Below are 20,102 nucleotides of genomic sequence, written 5' to 3'. Positions count from 1 at the left end.
GCGGACGCTATGCAGAGGTGAGGCTGCCCACATCCATCCACCCTCCCTTTTGCCTTGGACATGGACACACGTGGCAATCCGTGTCCTGCAGCAGTCTTTCTTTTCCTTGTTGTCTCCCCCCCTCTTCCTTTTGCCGTTCCATTAGGCACAGACATGGGTCCGACCCGGGTTGTGGATGGCAGGCCTAGCCAAAGATTGAAACATTGACTGCAAGTCTTGAGATTCAGACTCACCTTTTGACGCGTATGTATGTCATGTAGAAGGCGAGTTGCATGAAATCTTCGACACCACCACCACCTCGGGCACGCATCGTTAGTTCCCGGGCTTCAGCTGGCTCGGCGAGAGGGTGTGTGCGCGCTGCAGCCAGCCGGTTGGAAGGAGGCTTCCTTTCGGCGTGCCTCGTCCTCAACCATGTTCCGCCCGCGTCCCCCGTCCGCCCGCGTCCCGTCTACCCCGGGTATGCGTGGGCTGGTCGTCGAGCTTGCTTACACGGCACCCAAGAATAATAATATGTGACACGGAGAAGGCTTCCAGACAGACATTCTGTCTCGGTAAAGTGGACACGGGGGCTGGACGAAACCGTCTGTAATTAGCTACAGTCCTGTACAGTGCGCCTCTCCACTGGTTTATTCCTCTTGCATATCCGTCCTTGGCTAAAACAAGGCACCACATCGGAGGAGAGCGAGAGAAATGGAGCCTCCCGTCTTGGTTTGCGTTGGCCCCAAGATCAACCGCCTAGTACAGAGGTAGCTCGTGTGGATATCAAGCATACCTCATTTCGCTAGCAGCCACAATCGCATCATCCAGCAGCCGGCATGCCCTGCATAGATACTGTACAGTACTGTACCTACCTACCTAGACTTGCCAGTGGCTGGATGGCAGCTGGGAACGTTAGCATGTAGGTAGCTTGCTTTGGTACTAGGTACCTGAAGTATCGGTCCCTGACAGTATAACGTGCCAGTCCATCCATATCAGCAGAGACAAGTGTACCGCCATGTACTCCCCGTCCGCCCTGTACTTTGCCGCTACAGTGCTCCCGAGGTACCGGTATCCCTCGGTGCACGGGCAAAAAAGGGGGGCCGCCGCGCCTTGTTTTGACTTTGGGGGCGCCTCCACGGCGGGATCGTCGCTGCCTGCCTTGGCCTGCGTTGGCCAGCCAGGCAAGGAACCTCTGCTCAGATGACCAGCCCCTCGACCGCCGCCCGACCACGAGCCCGAGACCTGCCACTCCTCCGCCCCAGGTACCGCTCATGTACTGGCGGACACAGGGTACCTACCTAACCTGGGCCGCGTATCCGTACTCGCTCCTGCTCTTCTTCGCGGCCAACGGGCAGGTACTTGCCCATCACCGTCGTCCATGTACTCTGGCCCGGAATTCTGGCATTGGAGGTTCTCGCACGCCCGTCACACCTTGCCGCGGTACCTCGGCAGTAGCTGGCGGTACCGAGCCCTGCTGCCAAGGTCGGTAGCGAGCAGTGGTGCAAGAGATTAAACACCAAGCCCATGACCCGCAGCATCCGTCGACTTGCTTCTCTCCTCCTCGGCTTCATTTCGCTCTGCTTCTGACTCTGCTTCTAGAAGCCTTGCGCTGCTTTTTGCTCCCGCCTTTCTCTCCCTCGTCTCCTTCGCCTCCTTCATCCTCCTCCTTCTTCTTCATCCTCCTCTCTCCTCCTCCTCATCCTCGTCTCCTCCCCTTCCTCCTCCTCCTCCTATTCCCCATCAGACCTCCGGCGCCTCGCTGCCTTTCTCACTTTTGCTTGCTCCTACTTCTCCGCCTCCTCCCACGCCTCTGCCGCCGCCGCCGCCTCCTGCTCTCCCTCTTCGACCTCGCTGCCCACCGTCGACGATTGGCATCCCACCAATACGGCCCGGGCTTCACCCAAGTGACGGCGCTGCTAGGCCACCGTCAGCATTCAAGCGCAGAGAGTCCTCCACCACCTGCGCGCCCTCTCTCAGGATGCGCTTGGCATACCCACAAGACAGCTCCTCATGACCTCGTCTTGCCCTCTTCCCTCGACTAGTCGGTCGTAGTCTTCCAACTCCACAATGGCGGCCATCGACGGCCTCGACGGCCTCGACGGCCTTCTCCTCGTCCCCCCGGACCGCACCCAGATCTTGGGCCGCGCTTCTTGGAAGGTTGGTCCCTCGGTCCCCCAGTCCCGTGAACATCACCACCGCCCTCACATTCTCTGTGCATCCCTTTTGTCTCCACTCGAATCTCTAACTCCCGGACCCTCCCTTCAGCCGAGATATGTCGTCGTCGGCAAGCCGCGCTCCGCAAACACCAGACCTCGTCAGGGCAGCACCAGCTTCGCGCAAGGCGTCATCTCGGGTCGCGCCAACAGCTTCGCCCCCAGACCCCTCGCCAAGGTCCCGACGAGCGACGATTGCCTCTCGGTGTACAAGTCCAAGGTATGATCCCTCGTCTCTCCCGCCCTCCGAGAGACGACCCTGACATGGCCCTCAGGACGACAGCGACTTCATCCAACAATGGCCCCTCGGATGTGTGACGGATTGCCAGATCCAGCTGGTCAGCAACCGCAAGCACGGCCCCGTCCTCCCAACCCTCGTCATCACCATCTCCGACAAGGAGCGACGCCGCAGATCGGGCCGCGCTACCGGCTTCATCTCCGCCAACAAGGATTCCGGCACCACCACTCTCTGGTTTCGCACTGTTTCCGACGATCAATGTCCCGGTTTGCGTGACTGGGCGCGCTTCATCTTGGCCAGGAAGGGCGCCAACTCCTCCGACGGCCCCGTCTCCCCCGTCGCCACAACCCCCTACTCGGGCCGATCTCGAGACAACTCGGACAATGGTCAGCGACCCGGCAGCGGGAGTCGCCTGCTTCAGCACATGAGCTCGACGGCTACCCACTCGAACTCGACGGGGCTGCGCGATCGTCCGGCCACCTTCAGCTCTGAGTCGCCCAGCCTCCGATCCAAACGCAGTGATGTTTCCTCGCCCTCGAGCAACAACCACGCGGCGCACAAGTTGCCCTTTGGCATCCCGGAGCAGCATTACACCACGGTTCTGCCCATGACGGCCTCGCCCGGCGAGTACCGCGGCGAGTTTATTGAAGGATGGACGGCAGCCCAGGGCCGCTCTTCGGCCTTGAGCTCCCCCACCCGAGGGGGGCGAGACAGCGCCAGCTCTCAGGGTCCCTACCCCGCCTATAACGATGCCACCTCTCCTCCCGCCCCCGGAGAAACCATTCTCGACAGGGCCTTCCAGCTAGGGCACATCCCGGGGGCGGAAATGTACATCCCCGGTCAGGAGAAGCTGAGCTCCATAGCCAGGTTCGACGCGCTAATGCGTGAGGCCGAGGAGAGGCGGAAAAAACAGGATGCGGCTGCCCGAGCTGAGCAGGCGGCCATGCGCAGCGCCTTTGACGAGGATGACAGCTCAGACGACGACGACGACGACGACGACGACGACGATGCCGAATCGGATGAGGCGGACCAACGCGATGCAAACGGCTCGGACGCTGACAGCGACGCTACCTCCCAAGTCCAAGACGACTTTGCCAGCGCGCCACTGATGTCCCCTGGAGCTCAAAAGGCATTGGCGTTCATTGCTGGCCGCCACGAATCGAATCGCAAGTCTGAATCGCACCGCCCATCCGTGTCCCGTACCCACCTCAGCTATCATGCCGGGCCAGCCCACGCCACGTCCAGAAACCAACCGCCGCCGTCACGCCCTCACACTGCTCACGCGAAGACGCGACCCGGCGCCAACCGCACACAAAGCGCACCTCGCATCGCCTCCGCCGCCAACACGAGTCTCGACCTCCCCGGATCGGCGGCCAGTGGCAGCGGCAGTGGCAAGAGGGCCGCCAAGTCGAGCGCAAGCGCGAGCCAGGCGACGTCTGGCGGGGAGAAGCGCCACTCGGGTTCCAGCGCCAAAGGGCTGAGCTTCACCGAGTTCACCAAGAGGTTGTCTAGCACCAGCAGCAGCCTGTTGCTGGTCCAGACCAACGTCAGCGCCGGAAGCAACCGTGGCAGCAGCGAGATTGAGGGCCAGCCACCGTCAGCCCCCAGGGCGAACCTGACGTCGCGCGGTGCTATATCCGGTCCTGCGACGGCTCCCGCTGCCGGACAGCCATCGCCGTCATCCCCGCAGCCGAGAAGCGGCGACAGCGACCGAAGATGCGGCTGGCGCGGCAACGTCGGGGTCGTCGGGGCCGAGGGCGGCCTTATTTGATCTTTAAACCTCCCCCCCCCACACACAGCTGGCGCTGTGGGTCGAGACGACGCAAGGGGCCACGATGATGCATATACGAATTGATACTGCACGATTTTACGACGAAGCGCAATACCCACCCCTTACACCCATTTGCTCCCCTTGTTTCCTTGACCTGCCCCTCTCGGTCTCTTTTCGCATCCAAGTCGAGGACTGGAGAGCGGCGTCGTCATCTCGCGAACCACCATGAATGGAGCGCTGTTATGAATAGAACCGGGTGGACTATTTTCTTTTGGAGTGATTTTCTTCTTCTCGGAGGCTTCTTGACGTTCCACACACGTGCTCTTTCCCCTCTCGATGCGGGGACAGGGGCGACGACTGGGCGAGCATTCGAAAGGCTTTTTTTTTACCAGATACATGATGAGCGCTGCGACGACTACTACATGCCGGAGACTTTTTTCTCTTCTGGTGTTTAGCCGCTTTGTTTGCCATAATTCTTAGATTCCTCTTTGGAGGAGCTCTTCCCTGTTCCAACGATACCTATTCTCTCTCTCTGGAACTGAAGTGGCCCTGTTCTGGTCAACTCCGGGCTGGCGGGTGGCGCACTCGCGGTGTGAGGGTAACGAAATGCACATATTGTCATCCTCGTAAGCCGAGCTTCACATGGCGGCACCGTCGCGGGAGCTGTAGACGCGTGATGTTAAGGGTGGCTTGGCATGCCCCTTGGTTTCCTGAGCTTTGCTCCATGTCCATATCTGATAGCAAGCTTACATCCACCAAGTCTGCCCTACGTAACCATTTTGCTCTGATCTTGCCGTCAGATGTTTTTTTTTCGCTGCCTGATTGCAGCCCCCAGTTCCCTCTCAAAACTCGCAGCCACTGGTATCGTAACCCCCTTATGTCTCGGCCGCTCTACGGGCATCTCGGGCTTGTTCTGCTCCGCTGAATCTCCAACATCATCTCGCCTCCCACCCGCTCTCGTCGGAATCGTCCCCGGCCACGGCTCGCCAGCCTAGCGCATGTACTGCGCAATGGCCTCCTGCTGCTCGGGCGGAAGCCGCTGCGTGATGAAGCCCTCGACGGTGCCGCCGTGGCGCGTGTTGGCCGCGGCCATGTACTCCCTGACCCACTTCGTGACGTCGACGATCTCGGGAAAGTCGTCGCACGCCAGGGGCCTGCACGTGTTGAGGGCGGTAAAGGTGAGCCCGAACCCAATGTCGTCGACAGAGGCCTCGGTGATGATCTCGTTGTCCATCCCGGCCGACACCGTCGGTGGGTTGGCGAGCAGAGAGAGCAGGATCCGACAACTGTTGGCCCATCCCTTCATGAACTTCTGTGCAAACGCCTCCGAGTCGCACAGCGTCTTGGTCAGGGACACCACGGCCGTCTTGCGGTCGACCGGCCTCGCAAGCTTCTCCGTCTCGGCAAGGACAAAGGGCGGGTAGACCTGGGTAAAGGCCCTCTCGTCCACCTGGTTAGACTGCTTGATGAAGTAGTCGGCACCATAGCCAGCCTCTAGCTTTGCCCCGACGAGATGATAGAATCGGGCGAATCGGAGCTTGAACGGGTCCGTGGGGAATCCCTGCAGTTTCGTGTAGAGCAGTTGAATAATGGTGCCCATATAATTGTCCAGTGTCGCCCTGCCAAGACAAAGTCAGTGCGTCAACCCATGGAAGGTGAATTCGGTCGACTCACGGCTCAAAAGAGTGGATGATGGCGTCGAGGATGTCAAATGCCTGCAACTCCGACTTCTTCCCACTCAGGAGCTTTTGGAAGATTCCCAAGACGGGCTCCAGCTGACTCTCTGCGATGATGATCTTGGACGCCTTGGGAATCACTGCGGACAGCAGCCGGGTGCAGGCTGGCACATTGCCTCGGGTCTCCCACAAGGGTGCGGTGAGCAGCGGACCGAGGAGCGCCTTGAAGTTGTCCGAAATGGCCTCGGACGGGGCTGACTCTAGCAGTTGCGCGAGAATCTGGAAGGTGTAGGGAATGAACTCTGACGATGGCATCAGCACAAATATTCGATATGCTCATCAGCTGCCTCAAAACGAACCGGTGATGTCCTCGGCCAGGATCTTGTGGAACGGGTCCCACAGTTTCTCGTTGAAGAGAGTGGCGCTAGTCGTCGAGCAATAGCGGACCAGGGCGCCCATGGCCTCAAAGTGATAGTAATAGAACCTGGGGTTGCTCGGGTTCTGCTTCATGACGTTGGTGATGAGGATCAGATGAGTCAAAACGTTGTCCAGCATGGGCGCGGCGCCGTCTTTGATGACGATGAGGATCCGCATCACACATCGCATCAAGAACTCGTTCTCCTGCAGCTTTGGCGGGCTCGTGTCCTTCTCGATCAGCTTGAACAAATGCGTCAAAAGGTCTTTGGCGAAAGGCTCGATATCCGCGCGCGGGAACATTTGGTTGCCGGCGTCGTCGGCCAAGAATAGCACACGCTCGACCGCAATGGCGGCGTACGTGTAGACGACATAGTTGGACGAGTTCAGGTTCTGGACGAGCGGACCCAGCGCGAGCTTCCATTGCTCCTTCGACAGCTGGCTGCGGAAGGTATAGAGGTACTTGATGCCATCGACCTTGGAGATGGGCTGTACCTGGTCGCTGCCCACCAGGTCCGAGGCAATATGCTGCTCGAAAAAGTCGACCACGTTGAGCATCGGGTTGACAGTCTTGACACCCTGCGCGGCCGTGACCGCACCCTTGGCCGCAATAGACAGGAACAGGTAGATTGCCGTATCCTTGGCCTTCCAGTCTGCCTTGGCCTGGGTGAGGTAATGCTCGATGTATTGGGAGACGATGACGGTGACCAGAGACTCGAACCTTTCCTGCAGCTTTCGCAGAAAATCCGTCGCAGATCTGCGCCTCGAGTCGGTGTCGGACCCTTCGAGATCGCGCCGAATGAACTCGATGGGCTCGTCCTCGAACATCTCCATGTCCGAGTCTCGCAGGGCGACATTGGGGAGGATGACCTTTTCCACAATCTGGGTGAGGACGTTTTCGTCGTTGAACTTGCCCGCATGCTGAGAGGTGGACGCGACGGCGGTTAAGAAGTGAAGAGCCTTGCTGACGATGTTGTCGTACTTTGTCTCCAGGCCAGTCGAAGACAGCAGATTCCACGCGCTCGAGATGAAGGGGTCGCAGAACCTGGAGAAGTCGTCGTCGTACTTGATCGTGTAGAGCTCGAGCAGTTCGCATATGTCTGCTTTGACGGTGTCGACGATGCTCGCTTCGCTGTCGTCGTCGGTTTCCAGGTTCGGGTTAGAGTAAGTGAAGTACTTGTGCAGCAAGCTGGAGATGCTTTCAAGGTTTTCTTCAAAGATTGGAGGCAGGTCGTGCGATGACATGTCGTGCAGAATCTTGATCTGGAGATCCAACGTCTCGAACCAGCCCTTGAGGGCAACTTTGTCATCGGCATTTTGCGCAATCTTGCGGTCGGTGGTCTAGTACGCGTGAGAAGAAGCTGAGGAGAGACGGGGGTAGAAGCGAGCCCTTACCACGAGGAGCTGGACAAATGGCTGGCCAAATGTGGCAATGACGTGGTTGATCTCGGTGTACAGCTCGTCGGTTCGCATGAGCGGCCTCCAACGGGAGAGGATAGAGTGCGCGACTTCCAGGACGCCTATGTTGACCTTGGGGTCGGTAGTGGAGAACTTGCTGACAAGTTCCTGTGCAACGCAAGGGTCAGCCACCGCGCGGTTCACGCGCCATGAGCAAATAGGGGCATTACCTGGGTAAGGGTGTCCCATCGTCTCCAAAAGTCCGAGTCGGCAATGACGCTGATAGCTTCTCCGAGCTGGCTCTGGACGCTGGAAGGGCACGAGATCATGAGGCCAATGAGGCGCTCCTTGATGGTGTGCACCTCATCCTGCGCTAGTTTGTAGTTGCCATCTTCGTCCTGCAAAGAGAGCGATTCAGCCTCGTGAGCGGTCAAGAGAGGGTCGGCTGTCGGGGACGCACCACGTAGTTGTATCGAATGAAGTTTTTGAAGGCCAAGGCAGCAGAGAGTCGGGTGTTGATGGGGAGGGATTCGGAATTGACAATGTTGAGGAGGGTTAGCGAGTATTGCGGCTTGGCCGCCTCTTGCTTGAGAGCGTTCTCGGCTGAAGATTTGTTTGTTGATGAGCACAGAGAGCGGCGGGGCGAACGGAGCAGGCTTGCTCACCTTTTCGGTGCTGAGAGGAATCGAGGGTTGCGTTGAGCAACTCGGCAATGTGGCCAATTTCAGCCGCCATCGTGAGGTCTCGAGAGAGAGAGCTGCAACGTGGCGATGATGCTGGCACAACGGCGGTGCAGGACGAGGGTTGAATGGGCGAGGATGTTTGCGCACGACGAGACTTTTTTGAGGTTGAAGCCCATCACCGCCCCTCAGTGGACAGCCACTAGCCTTGGGTACGAGCTAGGGTGCAGAGCAAGGTACCTACCTGCCTGCTGTACGGTACGGCATTGCACGGCAACCAAACGGCCCGGGAGCTGTTGTCTGTCACTCGCTGCCTGTCAATTGCTTACCTAAGGCTCCTTCTTTTCGTTTGAATTGATATCAGCTTGACTGTACAGACCGGTATGTCCATCTGCCCGCCCGTCAGCCAGCAAGCTATTAGGTAGGTAGCAAGGCTGATTTTATCTCCGAGCTGCCTTTTTCAAGGAGCTAGCGCTTCATGCCTCGGTAAGGTAGCTCCATATCTACGTCCGAAGTCTTGTCTTTTTCCAGTAGCCGGCATTTCTACATCAAGGCACGTGGTGCAGCAACAACCCTCTTTATGGTATTCTGGCCTCCGACTTGACTGAGCATCGACCTCTTTGCAGCGAGCCACGCTGGACCAGCCAGAGTTCGCCAAGTGTTACTCATCACCACGTTGGAGGCGCATAGCCGGAAGCCGACGAGACAAGGCAAAGCCCGGCAAATCGGTCGGCGGTCGGACAGCCCTTTGTCTCTGCCGGGTGCTGCGGATAAGACTGCATTGCAGCCACGTTTCCATCTCAAGGTAAGGTGTTGGTGAGGCAAACCCCGGCTTCAGCCGCCGTGGCCAGCGTGCTGCCTTGACCACGATGTCTGGGCCGTGCATGGAGGCACATTCAGCTGCCTCAGCGAGTTTCCTTGCAAAAAAAAAAAAAAACCCGAACAAATCCAAGTCATTAGCGGACGTTGGGGATGGTGCGAGGCCGTCGACAAGGGTCATATGAGAATGAGGTGCATCAGCTGGTGTCACGGGCCATTGGCTCGAGGGCGGCCAGAGGTCACTCTTTGGCGCTATTCGATGCAGCGGATGTATCTCGGAACGGACAGCCTGCCTCGCCAGGTACGAACGGCATGCACCTGGAATCCCCGGTGTACCTTGCAGATATTTAGAGTTACATGGGAAGAGGATTAGAGGCGGCCGAGGTCAGCTGGAGACGTCGCAAATGGAGGCGACAAGCCTAGCGCCGGAGACTGGGGGTACCTCAGCATCTATTGGGGAGTACAGGCCCAAGCCCTGGGTGTGTAGTACATGCCCAGCAGCTGCTCAGGTACCGTCAGCTATCAGCGAGGTACACGACGCAATCACCCCACCCGGTCCGCAGACGACCTCGAGCAGAGACATGGATTAATAACTGAATGTCCATAGCCCATCTTCTGGCCTCTTGACTTCCAACGTTTTCGAATCCTTCAAGCTCCGTCTCCCGATCCGCTCGAACCTCCCGTCTTCATCTTCGCGAGAACCTCATGCAACAGCACGCAAGCTTCAACCGCAGCTAACGTACAACCGTATCGCGCGCATCACGGCACCCTTTCTTCGGCATCACCACATCACCACATCACCACATCACCTCTGATCGTCCGAGCTCACATTTCCCCCTAATGAGCAGGCAGAATCGTTCTTGATTGTTAGGTAGGCCCGCACTCGCTTTTACCGCTACCACAGGCTTAGCTCTCGATCTGGCGCTGCTGCCATCTGCATCCCACCAGACCCTTTCCTCCTCGTGCAGCCAGCCCCAAGCCGTCCTTGCTTTGCGCCCCCAAGGCTTTTTATCGCAAGCAGAGAGCAGCACAGGCATCTGCGCCCCTCAAATCCCTGCTGACGTCTTCAACAGAGGCAGATTGGCCACCCGCGGCTGTTGCGATTGAGCCATCGTCAGACGAGCACATGTCCTCGCGGCCCGAAGATGATACTTCTTCGCCCGGCTCGGCACGCCAAGGTGGCTTCGCCAACGTCTTTCGTACCTTGACCAGCTCCAAAAGCACCGATCGATCCCCCCAGTTCCTATCCCCGGCCGCCGCTCCGCCGAGAACCGAGTTTGTCAATGCCAGCCCAACGAGTTCTCGTGAGCTCTCCACCAACCACATGGATGCCCTGGAGCTCCTCCGAAGCGGCACTCCCAACGAACGGATATCCGCCGCCGGCACTCTCAAATATGCCATTTCCGAGTACCGTGTGAACCCGGTTCTCGACATATGGTATGCCGCCAAGGACATGATTGACTCCTCTAGTTCAGCGCCCATGCGGACGGCTGGCTGGGAACTCTTGACAGAGTGTGCCAAGCACCCCTCATCTACCGATCTGGAGCGCAAGGAGTACTTCCAAACCCTGTCTTCACCAGCGAGTCCGGAAGATTTCCATCTTCAACTTGCGGCACTCGTCGACCTGACCAACCACGGCCGAGTCGTTGCTGGCTTCGACTACGACCTCGTCCCGCTCTTGACTAGCTGGGTTCAGACGGCATATAGGGCGGCCCGGAGAGCACGGAGACAAGCGCAATCGAATCGGGGTCAGAGGAGCTCGTCTAGGGGCCGAGTGGCCGCGTCCGGCGAGGAGAAGAATCTGGCACAGCTCTTCCAGTTCTTCCACGACGTTATCAAATTCAGCTTCAACAACGCAAATGAAAGCTCTGTCACGGAGCTCATTGAGAGCCTTCTGGCCATCTGCATGAACACCAGCGTCGAGGATGACCTCCGGAGCTGCATCGGCATGCTTGATGCCGTTGTAACCTTTGGGTCGATTCCTCAAAACAGGCTCAAGAATTGCGTCCAGGTGCTTTCTTCCATCTACTGTCTGGTGCCGGCGCTGCAGAAGAACTCGTGGCACACCATTGCCAATCTTTGCAAATCTCACAATGGCCAAGTTGTCGTCCGCATCGTGCTCGACATTCTCCGTAACCGTCCCGCAGACGGAGTCAAGGATGGAGAGACGAGCAGAGAGATCAAGGGTGCTCTCGCAGTTCTTCAGAAACTCATGTCCAAATCTACGGACAAGGGCTACCCCACTGTCCCGTACGCACCCCTCGTCGACGGGCTGTCCAACGCTCTCAGGGCAACGCCGTCGCCCAGAGTGTACTTGTCCGTTCTTCAACTCGTGAACTTGTTATTTGACGATGGGCGCGGGCGAGTCCATCGCCTGATTGTCGATGAAGACTGGTCGGTGTGTTTGGAGGTGGCGGCTGAATGCGGCAAGAGGGTAAATAGCGATATGGAGAGGAGACGTGACAGTTTCACCAAAGACGAGCTGCCAGAGGTCATGGTGGACCGAGAGCTTCTTACACTCATTAACCGCCTCGATGCCATTGTCAAGCAAAGGTCGGGCGAGTTTGTTCCTCGAGAATCCATCATCAGATTCTTCACCGACGTACACCCCCTTCTTCCTGACGCAGCAGTGAGGACGGTCTTGGACTACTTTCAGGAGTTTCGATGCTGCTCACCATCTGACCTTCGATGGGAGGAGAACCTCACTCTGGTGCTGGAAGCCTTCTTCAGCAACCGCAAGCGAAGCTCGGAAACACGCCTTCGGGCGTTGCAGACTACCATGGACGCATACGAAATCGTCGACCTCGTCGGTGACGGAGCAGAGCAGAACCTCATTCCCCGCCTGGCCAAGAGCATTCTCCAAAACGTTGCCGAGGAGATGGATGTGCCGGTGCTGGAAGCCATCATGTCCCTCATGATCTCTGTCGTCACGTCTTGTGACATGGAGCTATTCGACTACATCATCAACACGCTCAGGGGCATTGTGGTCAACGATCGGCTCAAGTCGCCCATATCATCTCCGGCCACATCCGCCATCATGTCACCCGGCGGCCCTGGCCCCTCCAACTCCTCCGTGGACCAATCGCCGTCAAACGTCGTGACCAAAGGTTACGTCAAGATGTTTCTCCAGGTCATCAACAGTCATGGTGAAAAGAGCGCGCGGCTCCTCAGCGCGCTCGTCAGCATCGCCAAGCCAAGCCATTGCGAAGTCGATGCCCGGCTCACAGCCATGAAACTGTTATTCCGGCTCCGTGCAGACTGGGCTAACAGAGTCTTCGTCACGGACGATCCTGACAACAGCTTTCTTGCGACTACCCTGTGTCGTACAGGCGCATCTTTTGCCAAGAAGCAAGCGGAGGAGGCTGCCCAGACGTTTCGGCTGTCGAAAAGCGAACACGGAGGTCAGTCGCGTTCGTCACGCGGCATCTCTTTTGGTCAGGGGCCCTCCCACGAGAGAGGCATCCCCGTTCGCACCCCAAGCGGCACCAAGAGCGTGCAGCAGAGATATCGCCAGATGTGGAGCTGCTCGGACGCAGAAGCTTTGCCAGATGCGATTCCCGCGCTCATCAGCCCTATTCTAGTCTCCCACGTATCCCACGAACAAGGAGCGGCCAATGACGAGCCAAGCTCCAAGAGCCCTGAAGCTTCAGAGAGCTCCGCCCTAAATATGTCGGCCTGGCTCAACGCAGTCTTGTCAATCCTTCAAGGGAGCGACTGGGAGGTGTATAGTTTCGTCTTGGTTCATCTTCCATCGCAGCTAAGCAACCACGCCATCTTCAGAGATGCCATCCCCCAGATCCAGGAACTGCGCAGGATCATTTGCGAACAAATTCGGACCAACGGCTTCCAGGAGCCGCCAAACGCCTCGGGACTCCGCCGCGCAGACGTGGCCATCTGTCTCTTCCATAGCTTGACTATGATTCTAAGCTACCACGAACACTTCTCCAAGAGTGACGAGGACGAAATCGTCAAGATATTTGTTCTTGGCATCGCCGCATGGGAGCGGACAGCCAAATACTGCATTCACGCCTTGTCCATATGCTGCCACGAGCTGCCTTTGTCCACGAGCAAGTCTCTGATTCAGATGCTTAACCAGATGGCAGCAATCATCACGCAGCCTCACGTCTCGGTCCACATCCTAGAGTTCCTTGCCTCGTTGAGCCGACTACACGATGTCTTTGTCAATTTTCGAGAGGACGACTTTCGAATTGTGTTTGGCATTTGCTTCCGCTACCTCGAGTACGCCAAAGAGAAGAGGCAGTCGAATCGCAGCAGCCACGTCAGCGAAGTCTCGACGGCGGCGACGACGCCGGGCTCAAACCCTGCGGAGCCATCTGGCACGAACCCGTCCGACGATCTTCCGCAATACGTCCACGCGCTGGCATACCACGTCATACTGTTCTGGTTCCTCGCTCTGAAACTCCAAGATAGAGCCAACCACGTGGGATGGATTGTCAAGAAGCTTTTCTCGGACGGCGACAGTTGCGGACAAACCGCGGACGACCAGACGCTCACATCCATTGACTTTATGCAAAGGGTCACGTACGCTGACGTGGCTGAATCGGCCGAGGACCCCTACTTTACTGAGGATCGATTCGGCACCATCGGCAAGAAGCAGTGGCTCCTGGGCAACAGCCTCATTACGGTTAAGCAAGCCACGGGCTCCGGGTGGGCTCAAATCGTCAAGAGACAGCCTTCGGGGACTTCTGCGTATACCATCCGCGAGACATTCACGCCGCCCCCGCCTCACCAGACGGAGGCCTATGTTGACGTCAGCCGCGAGGGCCAGGAGACGTCGAACGCTGTTTTGCCCAGCCACCTACTCGTTCAGCTCATGTCTCCGGTGCCGCAGACGTTTGAGTCGGCGCGGCCGATCCCTCTACCGGACGACGAGGCGACGGACCGAGCCATCAGGGTGTTTGACAGGAGTTCGAGCCTTGACGGACACAAGGTAGGCGTCATCTACATCGGCGAGGGTCAGACCGAGGAGGCCGATATACTCGCCAATGTGTCTGGGAGTAACGACTATCTCGAGTTTCTCAACAACCTGGGAACCTTGACGAAGCTCAAGGGAGCCAAATTCAACACACAGGGTCTAGACCGCGAGTACGACACGGACGGCCAGTACACGTTCTGCTGGCGGGACCGAGTGACGGAGATTGTCTTTCACGTGACGACGCAGATGCCAACCAACTTGGAGCGGGATCCAAACTGCACGCTGAAGAAGAGGCACATTGGCAACGACTTTGTTAACATCATCTTCAACGACTCGGGTCTTCCGTTCAAGTTTGACACGTTCCCGAGTCAGTTCAATTTTGTGAACATTGTCATCACGCCAGCGTCGCGTGCCTCGTTCATCGCGATGCGTGAGGCGGACGCCGGCAGAGGTCAGAGCCAGAAGCAGCCGTTTTACAGGGTGCAAGTGATGAGCAAGCCCGGGTTCCCAGAGGTATCACCGGCCTCGGAGACCAAGATGATATCGCTCAAGGCGCTTCCCGGCTTCATACGGCTCCTCGCCCTCAACGCCTCCATGTTTTCGGTGGTATGGCACAACCGAGAGGGCGGGGAGCACATCAGCTCTTGGAGTGCCAGGCTTCGGGAGATCAAACGACTGCGCGACAAGCACGGGCCGAAAGCAACGACCCGGGCTTCGTCTCCGCCGACATCGTCGTGGCTCGGCGGGGCCGCGCAGGCTCCACAGACGGAGGCCCCGCGGCCCGGCAGCAGCGTGAGGGATAGCTTCGGCAGCTTGCGCCGGACGAGCGTGGCTACGTTCTTTACGAGCACAAGCGAGCAGACGTCTCACCGGTCGTCGATGCTGTCCACGTCGGCCACGTCAAACGACACGGAGCTACCACCGACGACGGGCGTGAACCCCTTGGTGGAGTCTGTCGACTTTTCCAAGTGGGCATGAGGGCGGACTTGTTGCTTGACGTTGTCGAATCGTCTGGAGGGACACAAGGGCCGAATGACCGGGAAAGAGAAAAAGAAGAAGAAGAGCACGATGTATGATGATGGATGGAGTGCATATGCACGGCGTCGGGTGAGGAAAGGGAGGGAACCCTTGTCGGATACGAAAAGTTTTGCTGGCCAAGAGGCCTCTTTTTCATAGGCATAGTTGGGCTGCTACTGTTTGCTTGGAAACGAAAATGTCCTCGAGGACTGAGGGCGGGTTGGCATTTGTTAAGAGTGGCGTCCCTTGCGGCATCGAATACTATGGCTCGAACAAGGATTGCCAAGGTTGAGGCAGACGCGGGCCGGGGACACGTTTTAGTTGGAGAATGAATCGAGTGGAGAAGAATGAGCGTTTGGAGATTCAGAGTCACCCAGTGTACTGTACTGTAGTCTGTAGAATATGGGAGTCCTGGTCCGGGGCACAGGCGGGCAGCGGATCCTCGGGTGCCGGAGGGGGGTGGTGTCACTGAGCTCCACTTTGGCGGGGAGAGACGGCATCACGCGCCGGGCCGACAAAACGCGTCAACCTGCTCCGTGCTGTTCCATGTCTCGTCGACGCAATGCAGCTTGCTTTTCACCACACGCACACTCCGTATCCAATGACGCGACATGGCGCCGGCCGATGACCAAGACATCAACCTCCTCGTCCAGGATGTCGTCGGTGGTAAGCCCCCCGTCGCTCCGGCCAAAGCCCAGTCCCTCACCGCAAGTCAGCGTCTAGGATCCCGCCAAAGGCCCGTCTGGCCGACATCAAGCCGACCGTCGCACGGCTCGCCTCCCTCGCGTACGAGCGGGGCCTGCTGCCCGATGCGCTGGCGCAGCTCGTCGACCTCATCGCGGCGCCGAGCCTCCTCGACCAAGCCAGCCTCAATGCGCTCGTGCGCAACCTGTACCCGCGGGACAAGGTGTCGCGCAACGTCGTCATGCGCGTCGTGGCGGCGCTGGGGCATGGCGCGCTCAAGCCGTCGCTGAACATGCAGGCGGGCTTGCTGAGGTGGCTCAACATGGTCTTCCATGTGCTCGAGGACCGCATTGTGTTGGCGAGGGCGTATCCCGTCTTGTTCAACTTGCTCGACACGGCGGCCATCAGGTATTTTCCTTACTTTTCGGCCTTGGCTTGTGTTTTCTTGCTCACTGCTGCGATAGGCCGCAGCTCACCCAACTTCTGGCCTTGGTCACGAGGCGAAGACATGTCAGGCCGTTTAGGATCCAGGCACTGTGAGTACACGCGCCGGGGACGCCGTGAAGATAGCAAGGCTTACAGGCGCGCAGGCTCGCCTTGTCGAGGCAGACCGGAAATGACCCTTGGCTCGTCGGGCTTCTCAGAGTCTTCAAGGACTACTACCCCGAAATCATCGTCGGCGAGGCTGTTCGTGGCAAAGCATCGGCCTTCAAGGTACGCCTTGTCCCCCAGCCAGACCAGCAGAAACCGCCGTGATGGGACTATGCGGTTAACGATGACAGCATCCCGACATTCAATGGCGCGCGAGGCTTGACGAGATTCAAGACACGCATCTCCGTGACGCCGAGCAACGCTCCTCGTCGGGCCCTCGGCAGGGCTTCCGGGTCAATAGACCAGTCAATCGGTCCCTGAGGCACAGACTCGTCCCCACGGTTCAGACAAGCCAGGCGACAGAGGTGCGCGCAACGACTTGAATCCCACAAGAGAGTCCCCCGGCAACTGACGGCACACAGGACTCTGTTACGTTGGAAGAAATCGACAATGTCACGAGCTTGGTGCAGAACCTCGAGAGGCTCGAGCTGCCGAACCAGCTCGTTGCCGTCCTGGCCGATCCGCTCCTCCAGAAGCTCTTGGTGCTGCGGCCCGCGGCCGAGTCGCACCAGCGAGTTGCCAACTGGCTCGGCTCGGTGCTGCGGGACTTTTTGGACGGGGATGTAGATGAGGAGACGTTGTGGGAGGTGTTGGAGGTGACGCGTGACTATGTCATCCAAACCAAGGTGAGTCGGTTTTCCCTCGAGACTTCTTTTTATTACTTTTTATTGATCGTTTTTGATCTTGACAGACATTTCCTCCGGCTCTGCTGGAATTCTTTGCCCGGTTCCTCCAGCTGTGGAGCGGCTCTAGACGTCGAGACCTCGTCCTGGATGTCCTCGGCCGCGCTCCTCTTCACGACTTTCAAGGTCAGTTATCTTCAACCGCTTCAGTGTCGTGGGTAGCTCTCATCTCACCTTCTGCTGCTCTCAGAGTTGTATCAACACATATTTGGACCTCTCGAGACGGCGATGCTAGACGACTCGCCCGCCTCACCGCTCGCCCTGCTCGACCTATACACCAGACTCCTTCACCACTGGACAACCGCTCTCCAGTCCGCCGACGCCGTCCCTCCGCATGCTAGCCAGGTCGTCGCGCAGCTCGTGCGCCACGTGAGCCGCCTCGCCCTCGGCGTGCTCCAGGCGGCACCCGGCGTGGCCACCGAGTCGGCCATTCTCTCCTTTTACGAGCAGACAGTGCGGCTCGTGGCCGACGACGTGCTGAGGCAGTACATTCGCATCGAGCTGCCGCCGTCGGCGCTCGTCTACACGCTCCTCTTCAGCCCGTCGCTGGCCACCGTGTCGCGGCTGTGCCACGTGCTGGCCTGCTACAAGAGGGGCTTCGAGGTGGCCATGTCGACAAAGGCGCGCCACGACGGCAGCGCGCGCATCGACGCCCTCTCATACGACCGCGCCTACGTCAACCGCTACAACGGCTTCATCATGGACATGTGCAACTGCTTCTGGCGCACCCGCGCCTTCAGCGACACCGACACAAACGCCCGCGGCTGCATGGTGCCGCGCGCCACCGTCTCGGCGCTCGAGGCCTACGTCGCCTCGGTCGACAGGGCCACGTCGCTGGCTTCCCTGCTCTCGCTGTCGCACGCGCCCGTCTTGTGCTTGCAGAGCATCCGTCGCGTGCGCGAGATGGAGGACGCGGCCATGCGAGGGGACCGCCCCGCTCTCCGCGCCCGTCACGCAGGGCCCGTCACGCAGTCGAGCCTGGCCAAGCTCGCCGCCGCGGGCGGGATCCGGCTCAGCTGGCAGGAATACCGCATCGACGTGCTGAGGTCCCTGAGCGACAAGGGCTTGCCGGGCGTCACGGAGCTGCTCAAGAACACCATGACGGTGCTCAAGAACTCGATGGAGGGCAAGGCGAGCACGCAGGGGGGCAGTTCACAGGCGCAGGCATCTCAATGAGGCAGTTTACCGCGGCAGAAATTACTGCATTGCCCAGACTCGCCATGTCGGTCCCGCCAAGTTGAAGCTGGCCCGGGAAACCTGCCCGTGGTTGAAATACAGGGTATCAAAAGAAGAAAATGCCCGAGACCTTGCAATACGGCACAAAATTGCCCTCCAAGCCACCTTCCAACATGTTCAAGAAGAACAGGCAGGGTTAAACCTACCAGTCGCCGTGTCAACGTGCCACATATATCGTTGAAATGCATGGCCCCAGTCTACCAAGTTGTGTAGAGATATGAAGAAAGGATGACAGCCCCCGGCCGCCACCTTGAATGCAGTTGAATGCCCACCTGACCTATGTTGCTGTACCAATATTACCCACTTGTTACACCAAGAGCGCCGATGATGCCAGTTGAATGCCGGGTCACTCTACAAAAAGAATCCAGAAGCCCCCTCCTCATGGCGGAGAGGTGAAGCTTGGCGTTGATGGAGAGGGGGGAATCAAAGGGTCTAATTCTCCTTGGGCTTGGACTCGTCGCCGTATCCTCCAACCTTGATGGCGCCGAAGCCGTAGGTCTTGCCCTCGGACCCCATGTTGGCCCGGTTGCGCGGCCCTCGGTCTTTGAGGTCGGCCTTGAGCCAGCCGAGAACAAGCTCACCGAGGCGGCTGTTTCCGGAGCGACCAACGGTGCCATCGATGGACTGCAGCATGGTGTCGGCCTCGTCCCACTCCCTGACGGCGCCGAGGTGCATGTGGACGAGGTGAGTGGACCAGCCGGCAAGGTTATCGAGGATATGCGTAGCGTAGACGATGGTGCACTCGCGCGTCTCGGTCTCGCGCTTGAGCCAGGCTAGGAACTCTGCTCTGCTGAGGACATCGAGGTCGACGGTGATTTCGTCGAGGAAGAGCACCGCCCAAGGCCGCAGCAGGCCCATGGCAAGCTGAACCCTGCGGCGCTCGCCGTCAGATACGGCGTGCATGCGCCATTCGGTGTCGATGTCGAGCATGGCAACGAGCTCATCACGGCGGGCGGGAAAGGCGTCGCCGCCGACGGAGCGCAGCAGCTCGAGGACGCCAATGTCGTTGCGGACAATGGGGTTGAGGACCCACTCGAGGCCGAGGTAAGTGACGCCCTCGAGGCTGTCCTGGAAGGGGTCGACGCCGCAGATGTTGATGGCGCCGCGCGGGGCGAGGCGCTTGCCGGCGAGGAGGCGCAGCAGCGTCGTCTTGCCGGCGCCGTTTGCGCCGATGAGGAGGGTGCGCGAGCGAGGGGGCAGGTCGAGCGTGATGTCGCGGATGCCCGTCGAGTAGTCGGGGAACTTGTACGAGAGGCCGTTGACGAGGATTCGGGGCGCGCTGGGCGGGGGGGCGGACATGTTGGCGGTGGGCGAGAGGAGAGGCGAGAGGAGACGTGAAGGAGGGAGGAGGCGGCCTGAGGCTTGAGGCTTGAGGTTAAAAAAAAGGGGATCGTGGGATTATAGCTGTCGGGCCGAGGGCAAATCGAATTGGGAAGTTGGAAAGGGGAATGTTGTTGAACTTGTCAGCCTCGTAATGCCTCAAGGGCAAAGATGAGGAGTAAGTTAGTTGGCTGTCGTAAGTGGAGGGAGGAGCATGGATGAATCTGACGCTGCGTAGGCCAGGCCGGTATCGCTATCTCGGAGCTTAGACGATGGCGGGGTTCTGAAGCTCACCGCCCGAAACATGCTGTAATCGGGATCTGCAGTGTTGTCTGTTAGTAACAAGTTAGCTTGCAGGCTGCCTGCCAATGGTCCGCTGCTGTACTG

The 20,102-nt window shown here is 58.8% G+C and overlaps 5 protein-coding genes across 5 annotated transcripts; 3 read left to right on the top strand and 2 right to left on the bottom strand.

The window, feature by feature from the left end:
* Positions 1-2,046: 2,046 nt before the first annotated feature.
* Positions 2,047-4,201, top strand: HRG_03046 (uncharacterized protein; the record flags this gene model as incomplete). The annotated part of the gene is made up of 3 exons (XM_044861517.1): positions 2,047-2,136; positions 2,245-2,412; positions 2,468-4,201. The coding sequence occupies 3 exons, from the start codon at positions 2,047-2,049 to the stop codon at positions 4,199-4,201; spliced, it is 1,992 nt and encodes a 663-aa protein (XP_044722543.1).
* A 991-nt stretch (positions 4,202-5,192) lies between these two features.
* On the bottom strand, positions 5,193-8,424 carry HRG_03045 (cse1 domain-containing protein; the record flags this gene model as incomplete). The annotated part of the gene is made up of 7 exons (XM_044861516.1): positions 5,193-5,820; positions 5,876-6,179; positions 6,237-7,632; positions 7,687-7,857; positions 7,920-8,087; positions 8,150-8,292; positions 8,355-8,424. 7 exons carry the CDS (start codon positions 8,422-8,424, stop codon positions 5,193-5,195), a joined length of 2,880 nt encoding a protein of 959 aa, XP_044722542.1.
* Positions 8,425-10,314: 1,890 nt separating this feature from the next.
* Positions 10,315-15,102, top strand: HRG_03044 (rap/ran-GAP domain-containing protein; the record flags this gene model as incomplete). Its single annotated transcript, XM_044861515.1, has 2 exons — positions 10,315-11,790; positions 11,845-15,102. The coding sequence occupies 2 exons, from the start codon at positions 10,315-10,317 to the stop codon at positions 15,100-15,102; spliced, it is 4,734 nt and encodes a 1,577-aa protein (XP_044722541.1).
* A 650-nt stretch (positions 15,103-15,752) lies between these two features.
* HRG_03043 (mis6 domain-containing protein) lies at positions 15,753-18,335 on the top strand (the record flags this gene model as incomplete). Its single annotated transcript, XM_044861514.1, has 8 exons — positions 15,753-15,807; positions 15,858-16,233; positions 16,290-16,361; positions 16,416-16,539; positions 16,608-16,781; positions 16,839-17,102; positions 17,168-17,285; positions 17,350-18,335. The coding sequence occupies 8 exons, from the start codon at positions 15,753-15,755 to the stop codon at positions 18,333-18,335; spliced, it is 2,169 nt and encodes a 722-aa protein (XP_044722540.1).
* A 492-nt stretch (positions 18,336-18,827) lies between these two features.
* Positions 18,828-19,694, bottom strand: HRG_03042 (ABC transporter domain-containing protein; the record flags this gene model as incomplete). Its single annotated transcript, XM_044861513.1, has 1 exon — positions 18,828-19,694. One exon carries the CDS (start codon positions 19,692-19,694, stop codon positions 18,828-18,830), a length of 867 nt encoding a protein of 288 aa, XP_044722539.1.
* Positions 19,695-20,102: the final 408 nt, after the last annotated feature.

This window comes from Hirsutella rhossiliensis, assembly GCF_020360975.1.
Source record: "Hirsutella rhossiliensis strain HR02 chromosome Unknown scaffold00003, whole genome shotgun sequence".
NCBI lineage: Eukaryota > Fungi > Ascomycota > Sordariomycetes > Hypocreales > Ophiocordycipitaceae > Hirsutella > Hirsutella rhossiliensis.
Note: the sequence above shows the minus strand (reverse complement) of the source record. Positions and strands in the feature narration are given on the sequence as shown.